Source organism: Scophthalmus maximus, chromosome 13, assembly GCF_022379125.1.
Source record: "Scophthalmus maximus strain ysfricsl-2021 chromosome 13, ASM2237912v1, whole genome shotgun sequence".
Taxonomy (NCBI): Eukaryota; Metazoa; Chordata; class Actinopteri; order Pleuronectiformes; family Scophthalmidae; genus Scophthalmus; species Scophthalmus maximus.
Window position 1 is genome coordinate 18,026,625 of NC_061527.1, and position 10,669 is coordinate 18,037,293.

The 10,669-nt window shown below is 44.9% G+C and overlaps 1 protein-coding gene across 2 annotated transcripts; it reads left to right on the plus strand.

Annotated features, from left to right (window-relative positions):
* The first annotated feature begins 64 nt into the window (after positions 1 to 64).
* oma1 (OMA1 zinc metallopeptidase) lies at positions 65 to 10,454 on the plus strand. Of its 2 annotated transcripts, none has more exons than XM_035647552.2 (8): positions 65 to 783; positions 2,355 to 2,583; positions 2,823 to 2,996; positions 3,642 to 3,749; positions 4,874 to 5,002; positions 5,240 to 5,314; positions 6,005 to 6,154; positions 8,619 to 10,454. In XM_035647552.2, the coding sequence occupies exons 1-8, from the start codon at positions 434 to 436 to the stop codon at positions 8,961 to 8,963; spliced, it is 1,560 nt and encodes a 519-aa protein (XP_035503445.1). In that variant the 5' UTR covers positions 65 to 433; the 3' UTR covers positions 8,964 to 10,454. The 2 variants fall into 2 exon arrangements, with proteins under 2 accessions (XP_035503445.1, XP_035503447.1); XM_035647554.2 differs by lacking the exon at positions 65 to 783 and adding an exon at positions 825 to 1,647.
* Positions 10,455 to 10,669: the final 215 nt, after the last annotated feature.

Genomic DNA, 10,669 nt, shown 5'->3' on the forward strand with positions numbered 1-10,669 from the left:
CTTGACCTTCACGCGAAATAGTGTGTAGAACAGTGCAGCCGGAACTTGCGGCGCGCACTTGTTTCTAGGGGGAATCAATTTGGAAGCGGGAACGTCCCAGCGCCCAAACAACTTGTTCGCTGCTCAAGTTCAGACGTGTGGCGTCGCTGGGGAAATGAAATGTTTCACTCGGCGTGTTGAGATTTTCATCAAACAAACCGATGGGACCGGACACAAACATCTGAGTCGGCAGCTGCTCGGTCAGTAGGAACCAACGTTAGTTCTAGCGAACGACCATTGTAGCAATGACATTGGCCGCTGACAACAGTTCCGGCTGTTGGATCGACAACATGAAGACCGTAACAACCGCAGCCTCCTCAGCTGGAGTCTGAGTCAGAAAGAGTTTTAACAGACGAAGAAGAAGAAGAAGAAGAAGAAGAAGAAGAAGGACGTAATGGTTTTACTTGCTGTTCATCTCTCGCGGTGCAGTCGCGTGTGTTCTCTCTCCGCTCTCCTGTCTCGACACGTCCAGGTCAGTAAACACGCCGGACGCCCCCTGAGGACCAGCTGCCGGAGGGCGACGGACTCTTTCCACCCGAGAGCCGCTCCGACCGGACCGCGTCTGTCGCTCCGCGGCAATGCGCCCACGGTGTGCTTCCGGGTTGGACCCCGAACCGCCTCCCCCCTGCACCCTGCGCCCGTGCACCGCTTCCACACCTCGGCCCCCCGCGGGGCCCTGCCGGCTCCTCTCATATGGATGGTGCTGAAACCCCTGCAGAAACTCGCGGCCATGATACTGGGCAGGTAGGGGGACACACTGGAGTTCAACCGTGTGTGTGTGTGTGTGTGTGTGTGTGTGTGTCGATGCATCGAAACGTACACGAACATACACTCACTGAGCTCGCTTCTTTAGGAGCACCCGAAGTGTGGTAGTTCCCCCCCCTGCTCTCAAAACAGCCTCAGTTTTTCAAAGCATCGAGAATATAAATGAGTAATGAATGGCGTATATCCTTTACATATGTGCTGTAGGTGGTTGGTCCACTTGTATTGGAGATGAGGGGTCTTGCTGTTTCGTTGTTTTCTATTCACCGGTCTCTGGGCAGGAAGGTCAGTTGTGGCCCCTAAGGGACGCACATGGTCAGCAGCTATACTCGGGCTGTGGCAGTCAAACCACGACTGACTGCTATTAAGGGGCTTCCATGTTTGCCAAGAAAAATCCATGTCTCACAACATGACAGCAGCAGCAGCAGCATCAGCAGCCTGGACTCCATGGAGTCATGGACCCAACAGTCCGACTCCTCCAACGAACAAGCCCCATTCCTACCATGTTCTTGGGCACCGTGTTCTCTGCAGCTGACGTACTTCTCCTGCCCTGTGCATGCATGCTTTTCATTGCATTGCGAAGCTGCCACATGACTGGCCGATTGGATTATTGCATGTAGGACAAAGGGGGCGACATGGTGGAGCAGTGGTCAGCACCTTTCTGTGTGGAGTCTTCATGTTCGCCCAGTGACTGGTTGGGTTCTCTCTGGTTACGGTCCAGAGACATGCAGTCGGCCTGTAGGTGTGAATGTGAGCATGAATGGTTGACTGTCAGCCCCGGGTTAGACTGACCACCCGTCCAGGGTGCACCCTGCCTCTCATGCTCAAGCCCCGTCAGGATAAGCGGTAAGCTGGTCTACAGGTGTTCCTAATAAAGTGCTCATTGAGTGTGCCCACTTTAATATAATACATGAAAATGTTTTGAAGCCAGTAGGTTATGTAGAATATAATTATTTATTACTTATTACTAATTACTTTTCAGTTGATTACATTTAAGAGTGAATAGAGAGGCAGGAAAATCCTTAGAAGTAATTTTACAAATGTATTCAATTATTTAAAGCACAATACAATTTGAATATACTTCAAGTAATGTGTTCAACACATATCTTATTATTTTACCAACCATTGTGTTGATTGTGTTATGTTAATCAGAATAAATAGATTCATTACAAGTAACAGATTCATTGTTGCCTTATTTGCGTTATTTAATTGGTTACAACTAATTGGTCATTTTCATCAATGCAGTAGAGTGACTGTGGTAATATAAATATGTTTCCATAACGCACACCATCAACAAGGGTTAAATAATTAATGTGGTTTAGTGTTGGGTCATATATGATATTTGGACCTCTCCTCTGTAAAAGAGTGAGTAGTTTTGTTTAGACACTACAAAAAAAGTCTTTGCCTACTTGTCTACTTACCTCTGGGCTGTGAGGAGCTTCTAATTATTATATCTATTTTTTTAGGTAAGCATAATAATTTGAATTTACTGCACAAGCCTGTGAGCTACACACACTGATATGACAGACCTTGTGGCCCCCCTTTGTGTGCAGGAGTTTAAGGAAGTGGTGGGCGGCTCTACCAGACAACCGGCGGCAGCTCATGCGCGAATGGGTCCGGATGCGCCGCTGGCATCTGGCAGTGGGGGCAGGTGTTGCTATGGTGATTGCAGCTCTCCTTCTCCTGACCCACCTGGATGAGTCTCCTGTGACGGGACGAACCCGCCTCCTGGTGTTCAGCAGAGAGAACTACATGGAGCTGGCTGCTCTGACTTCAGATGCTGTGAGAGAGGGAGAGGGGCAGACGTGTGTGTGTGTGTGTGTGTGTGTGTGTGTGTGTGTGTGTGTGTGTGTGTGTGTGTGTGTGTGTGTGTGTGTGTGTGTGTGTGTGTGTGTGTGTGTGTGTGTGTGTTTTACAGGATGACCGTAATGCGAAGCAGACAAACTACACAAGTTAAACAGTTTAGAGTATTAAAAACGTTTTAATACGTGTGTGTCGGTGTGTGTGTCGGTGTGTTTCAGTACATGGAGGAGTTTGCGGAGCTGTTGCTTCCAGTCACTGACCCCCGTCACAAGGTGGTGGAGCGGGTGGTGCAGCATCTGGCACAAAGGAACAAGGACATTCCTCAAGTGTCTGATGTCACCTGGAGCGTCCATGTGGTACAAAGTCCAAACGTCAACGCCTTTGTCCTACCGGTGAGGACAAAGACATTTTTATATATTTTCACATTATCACACTATTGCATCCCTAATGTCATATGTGAGGATTTGTTATTATGATAGTGTTTCATGAAATGTGTTTCTTTTATTTCTTGTGATATTGATCGAACAAGATCGAATAGATTTTCACAATAAGGTTTGCTTGTTTTTTTACCCTGGCCAAAAATAATTGGATAGAAAACTAGAAGGGTGCATAGGCACATAAAGCCAAAGTGGGGGGAAAAATTCTGGATCTGGTCATCTATTCGGATCCGCTCCAAAATTGAACGGGTTCTTCCTTGGGTCATGCCCCTACACGCCACAAGATTTCATAGAGATCACTTGTCGTTTTTGGGCTAACCTGCAGAAAAACAGACTATCAAACAAATGGCAATGAAAACATAGCCAAAATATAAAAACATGTTGAATATTTAGCAATATAATTCATATTGAATATTTTCTGTAAATTTATCAAAGTACTAAGTAGGTGGGATTTATAGAATTGGGTCACCGTGCTATATGTTGAGGTAACTTTCAGTCTCAGAAAAGTTTACGGTTATCGCCTACTTTTTGTTCCCCTGTAAAGAATATATCCAAACACCATATGGCTCAGATTTGGCTTTTTATTTTCCTTTTATGTAGAACGGCAAAGTGTTCATGTTTACGGGGATGCTGGACGCTGTGGCGGATGTTCACCAGCTCACCATTGTGCTGGGACACGAGATGGCTCATGCAGTATTGGGACATTCTGTAAGTGTGTAAATTGCTTTGTTTCTGCCCCTCATCATATTAACAATTGTATGGTTTCCTGAAGTACTTGACCTCGACATTGGCAGTTAGTCACTTCTCAGTGACCTTGAAACACACAATAACAATCACAGCACAGTGATTAAGGAATTAAGAAAGAAATGAAGTTACATACATAAAGTTGTGTGTGGGAGTCAAGCAGTTTAAACACAGTTTATTACAGAAATGTGGAAACCTCTGTGAAGATTTATCAGAGTAAGTGAGTAAAAAGAATGTGAAAAGATCTGTGTATAGTATGCTGACCTTTTTACAAGCGTTGTTGATAGCAGACCTCTCTGAGTCATTGACAACACCTAAATTGCAAGTAATTTCAAGAACAAAGTTAAGTCATTTTGATGCCCTTGGTGCACAGAGAAGAAGTTGCAGCTGGAAGTCGTCCAGGTCTCTTGCATATAAAGTTATAAAATATGCGGACCCCCTAGGGTTATGCGCATTGCATACTGAGAGACCTGACCATTCATCATCAGCCCCCACTGTGTCTCAGAAGTATTGTATTTGGCTGAAGTGGCATCAATTGCAGTGCTGTTGCATCAGCCAGCGATAAAGACTCACTGACAATCACCTCCAGACACTCACTAATCCTGCGTGTGCTATGATGACCAGAGCCCTGTCGACCTAGGCCACTGTCACGCTTTATTAATTATCCTCAGACTGCTGTTTTCACGCCGGCAATAAAAGCCCATTTTTCTTGCTCTGAAAAAGTGTTTAATGAAGTGGGTATTTTGAAACTTTAAGCGTCCTCAGAGGAAATGCTTGAAGGAGATTTTAATTAGATGAAAGGAATGAGCATTGATGGGATTGGTATTACCCAGTAGGTGTGCTCTATTGGATTGGCTGTTAAAACCTCTAAGTCTGTTACAGAGTTAAGTTCCACTAGAATAGATGGGAACGATCAATATGTTCCGGCTGCCTCGTTCACATCCCACAAACTTTTTGCCTCTATTTTTTCTCTCCCCATTCCCATTCACTCTCCTCTGTATGCCAAACCTTCACTTCCCTTCTTCCTCCCTTCTCCCCACGGTCACCTCCCCCCTGTCATCCCACATCCCTCTGCTCTCCTCCCCCAGGCAGAACAGGCCAGCCTGTCTCATGTTGTGGACCTCCTGTCCCTTATTCTGCTGACAGCCATCTGGGCCCTGTGTCCTCGAGACAGCTTGGCACTGCTGGGACAGTGGGCGCAGGACAAGCTTACACAGGTGTGACACATGACAGAGTGTTAACCACGTACACTGTATCATACTATTTCCTGGTTGCCACTCAATCGAAGGAACATCAAAATATTCACACTTTAGACACGTGTATACTGTATGTTCACTGACAATTTCACTGTATGTTATTTTAATTACATTATTTTATAATTGTCTGGAATCTGAAAATGGACTGTTTCTAAGGGAAATGATCCTGACTATAAGGTTATTTCTCTCTCCCCCCAGCTGATGTTCAGCCGTCCCTACAGTCGGAAACTAGAGGCTGAGGCCGACAAAGTGGGATTGCAATTGGCTGCTAAGGTATCGTCATCAACACTGATTTTTAAGTTCGGTTTACTCGTCACAAGGTACTACTCAGCCAGTGAAATGCATGGCGTTTGTATACCCTCTTCTGTGGCTTTGGAGGAGCTTTCCATTTTTTTTTAAATTCCATTTTTATTAAATGTATTCTTTACCTAATAGGGAAGATGGAAAATACATCTACTGTACTAGATATCATTTTCTGTTTTTGTCCTGCTAAAATAATCCTGACAACATCATGGTTACCTCGGCTTGGGCTTTACTTTTAACATTACATACTGTGAGTGTAGGATTTGAAAGAAGTGCATGTATAATTAAATGTACTTGCATGAGGAGAAATGTAGGATATAGTATTTATGAATCTTGACCCATACATGGGAGTTAAAACTGTAACCCCCTTTAAAATGATATGACCCCACTCAAAATCATTGGTGCTTTTGGTGGGTTCACACTTAATAACTAAGGACATTTTGGTCTTTATAGATTAATCAGTATTTAAAATTATAGATCAAACACTGACCCAATGTCTGTTTCTCTCAAGTTCTGTAGCCTGTTTGCAAAGCACCAGGGGGCACTGTTGTCAAACTAAACTAACCAGCTGTGATAATTCAGTAAGGATTCTCATCTCGGCACAAGACAGAGGGTTGCCACATTGTGTTTGTGTGTCTGACTCAACCGTTTGTGTCCTAGGCATGTGCAGATGTGCGAGCAGGACCAGTCTTCTGGCAGCAAATGGAAATCAAAGACCAGCTGACAGGAGAGCCCGCCTTCCCAGAGTGGCTGTCCACGCACCCGTCCCACAGGAACAGATTCACTCTGCTGGACAGCCTCATACCAGAGGTACAGAGCTTTAAGAAGGAGCCTTAATGAAGCTAATGAAGCATCTGGAGAGATGTATATCCACCGGCAGACATGTCGAGAGAGAGAGAGATTTTTTTTTTTTTGATTTTCAAAACACAATGTTTATTAAGATTCACCAGAGAACATCATGGTCCTCTACAAATGAAATGAGAAAAAAAACACACACAACAACAAAATAACAGAAAACCAGAATGAATCCGGTCATAAACACAGAGCGAAAGATGAGTTCTCCCTCCTTCACTGAACACACAGCCGTGGTGAAACACCACTGATTCAAAAACTCTTGCATGTCGTTCATCAGAGAGTGGAACCTGAAGTCCACTCTCACTCTGGCTCTCACCAGAGACACGTACATGTGTGTCAGCTCGTGTCCGGACACATTTCCTATCCTGTCCTTCCTGCTTTTATAAATCGACAACTTGGCCTGACCAACCACAAAATTCAGCAACTGCCACTTTGTAGCATCTTGTTTTCTGTAGCCAGCACCAAAAATAAAAGCAGTCTCCGTAAACATTTCCCCACAGTCGAAAAACACGGTTTTTAACATGTTAAAAAGAGGTTTGAGTCTGTGACAGTCCAGATAACAGTGAATGATGGTCTCTGTGTTCGGACAGAATGGACATGTGGAGGACACGGTGGAGAGAGAGAGCGAGAGAGAGAGAGCGAGAGATAGAGAGCGAGAGAGAGAGCGAGAGAGAGAGAGAGCGAGAGAGAGAGCGAGAGAGAGAGAGAGAGAGAGAGAGAGAGAGAGAGAGAGAGAGAGGCCGAGGGCGGAGAGGAAAAGATGCAGGGTTTTAGGAAAGACAGGAGAAAAACATTTTTGCAACACTGGGGCCTGTATATCTGCTTAACTGCATTTTGGTGTCGGCTTTGATTTGAGGACCTGAAAGGAAACAGTCGCACATTAGCAGCCCGATCTCAAATGCTCACACACACGCACACACACACACACACACACACACACACACTGCGCATGCACTGTGGTGAAACTGTCAATAGTATCTTCAGGCTAGAAGTAAATAAACGAGCAGTTACGACAGGCACTTCTTTTGGAGGCATAGACAATAGCAATCATTACATCCTAGGTGTGCGTGTGTCTGACGCAGAGAGAGATTAACAATGTATCAGGCAGCAACGGATTTAACCTTGAGTGTGAGTTGGACTGTTGGTACACCGTCAGATGCTCCAAGCACTACAGACGAACAGATGGGTAAACCACTAATTGTCCATCAGGTGTGTGTGTGTGTGTGTGTGTGTGTGTGTGTGTGTGTGTGTGTGTGTGTGTGTGTGTGTGTGTGTGTGTGTGTGTGTGTGTGTGTGTGTGTGTGTGTGTGTGTGTGTGTGTGTGTGTGTGTGTGTGTGTGTGTGTGTGTGTGTGTGTGTGTGTGTGTGTGTGTTAGTTATATGTTTGTGCCCGTGCATCATATCATATCCCTGTGTGGTAGCTCGTCCTCTTCCAGCAGTCGTTCCAGAGGCCAGGCTGTAGCCACGGGCAGCAAAGTGATGAAGACTGCTGTTTAGGGGATTCATTGGCCAGCAGTGTGTGTGTGTGTGTGTGTGTGTGTGTGTGTGTGTGTGTGTGTGTGTGTGTGTGTGTGTGTGTGTGTGTGTGTGTGTGTGTGTGTGTGTGTGTGTGTGTGTGTGTGTGTGTGTGTGTGTGTGTGTGTGTGTGTGTGTGTGTGTGTGTGTGTGTGTGTGTGTGTATTTGTACCGAGGAAACTCTCTGGCTCTCCTCTCTGCCATACCCATCCCTCCTCATCGCCAGTCCGCTCAGTCCTGCATAGCGGCACATATGAGCCACTTAACAACTGAGCTCAGTCGGGTAAAAATTATGCATAATGTGATGTTTTTAACCTTGTGACGGGTGACGGCATCAAGCCAGTTAACCCGACTCCTGTGTGGGCACTCTGCCTCCACTCGTGCACTCATCATCCTTCAGCAAAGCGCATTAAGTCCACTGGTAGCTTGAGAGGAAGGACCCTGTTGAGTGGTGAACTAAGTGTGTGTATGTGCTCAGAGTATGGTAGGTGACACCAAGTGTGAGATTATGAGTTGTGTGTGGGTGTTGTTCATTTGGTTCAGATGCATATAACTTACCTGACTTCTTACCAAATACCTGCACAACTAAATACCCCCATGAGCCTCAGCTGCAGATGGTGTTTCATTGACATTAGCCTGTTCACACACTTAGCATTTAGCTCAAAGCACCAATGTGCCTTAGTACAACCTCAAAAAGCCACTAGCATTGCTGCAAACTCTGTCTATAGCTTAGTGCATCTGTTTATGTCCGTACTTTTGTCTACTATTCATTTTTGTGAAGGAGTAATTACTTTTTGTTGTGAATAAACAAAATAAGGTCTAGTTTTCCTTATTATTCTATACTCACTGCAGTAATATTGTGAAATGACCTGTTCTGTCTCTTCTGCGTTGTCTCTCTGTCCAGGCTCTGGAGTTGAGGGAAAGTTGCATTTGCCCTGCTCTACCCGATTCTGACCCCCGTGTTGTCTTCTCCAAGAGCGTCCAGGTGTTGCTGGAAACTGCTAGAGATCAGGGCAGGGGAGGGCCAGAGGGCACAAGCAAGCCCCACCTGCCCTATAGCCCGGCCTCACTCCCCTCTGCAATGCCTGCAGCTCTGCTTGCCCAGACTGCGTCTTTTCCTTCCTCAAATGTGAATCAAGAGAGCAAAGGTCCAGTCCCAGTTGTAGCCTCAGAGACAACTGTAGCGACCGCTGTTCCGGCTCCTGCTGAGGGTGACGCACCACGGTGCGGGGTGCAGATCATCAGCTGACGCGTGTGAAATCCTCACAAACCAGTGGCTCTGCACGGATTGGACCAGACTATTTATTACTGCTGAAATACATTTCATCTTTTAAATTTCAGGGGCTCTGAAATTGGTGCACAGGTGGTAATTTCCCACCAAGCGTTGCAGAGATCTTTCACGCTTCTCTTGAGACTCCTCCTGGTTGGTCAGGGTACGTTCCCCGAATGTAGAAAATAGGTGGAGAAAATCTGCACAAATAAATAGAGAAGGAAGAAAACATTCAGTGTCCCTTCTAATCTTTCCATCTACTGCAAGACACCGCTGACTGAACTTTAGAGAAAGTTCTCCATGTGACGACAAAGAAGCCACATTAATTAGATAACCTCAAACAGGGAAATGCTGAATTAATTAGTAAAGCTTCCATACATTGCACGATTAATATGTGCATTATTCATTGAGGCACAGCAACAAGACAAGAGTAAGCACTTTGTGTGTGCATGTTGGAGGGTGTGTCCATGGCAGGCAGAGGACATCTACATTCTCATTATGACGACTACATTCTCATGCTACACACACAGCACTTTATGCATAACTCCACCCTGGGGGATTTAATGGTGTAAATTTATACCAAGTTGTTTGCAGATTTTAAAACACAGCCTTCTGCACAGGAATCCCAACATCCATTGTCTAGCTTTGAAAAGTCTTTCATGGGATTTTGTACAATCTAATTTAACAAGGCAAGAAAACATCCTTATTTACAGCAACAGCCTGCAGGAGCAAGAGGGAATGAAGGGAAGAGGGCATTCTTGGTAATCTTCTGTATCTGTGCTCAAACAAAATTGCACCCTTGATTATATTACTAAATCAATAGGGCTCGTCTGGGTTTTCATTTGGGATAGATTATTTTATTGTGTCATGTTTTTTAGGTGCTGGTTATGTATCAGCTCATAAAACATCAGTCTAAAGTCTCAGAGCTGCTGTGGAATCTTTGTCTTACTGCAAACAGGGTGGGTCTACATCAGAGTCTGTGTCTGCATTAGAGAAAGTGGCCAGTGATTGGTTTTGTGCAAAACCGTGCAATGAAAAGGCAATAGCAGTTTTTGCATATCAATACCTCAGAAGAAATGTGCGGGCAAAAAAAATTGGGGGAAGTATAATCTTGCCTATTTTCCATTGCAAGTTCCACTTCCAATTGAAATGGATGAAGGATGCCCATTTATCAACAAGAGAAACTAGGCTTATGGAAATATAATGTATTATTTACTCTCTGTGCGTGCGTGTGTCTGTGTGAGAGAAAATTGTCAGGCTTCTTTGACATTGCACAAGAACATCAAAACCCTTCAGTCGACCCACCAACCAATTGAGACAGTGGGTAAGAGATGATAATAATCAAATGAAAGCTTCTATGATTCCCACTTGTTGACCTCACCAAAGTGCCTTTGTAATGTTCCCCAACTGTTACAGTTTTTTGTTTATGGAATACAAGATCAATGTTGTGGTAAAGGATTTTGTTTTTGAGCAGGCACCTCCTTACTATCTGCTGCAGAGAAGAGCAAACCAAAGCTGAAATGATTTATGTGTTCCTCTTCCCGGTGACACAGATTTGACCTTTTTCAGGGTTTTTAGACGCATAACCTCCATTCATTCGGATGGAGACTTCCCATTTCTCGGCCACATTGTTATGTGCACGCTGAACCATCTGGATGCTGCTCCCTCACCACTCCGAGAGAAAT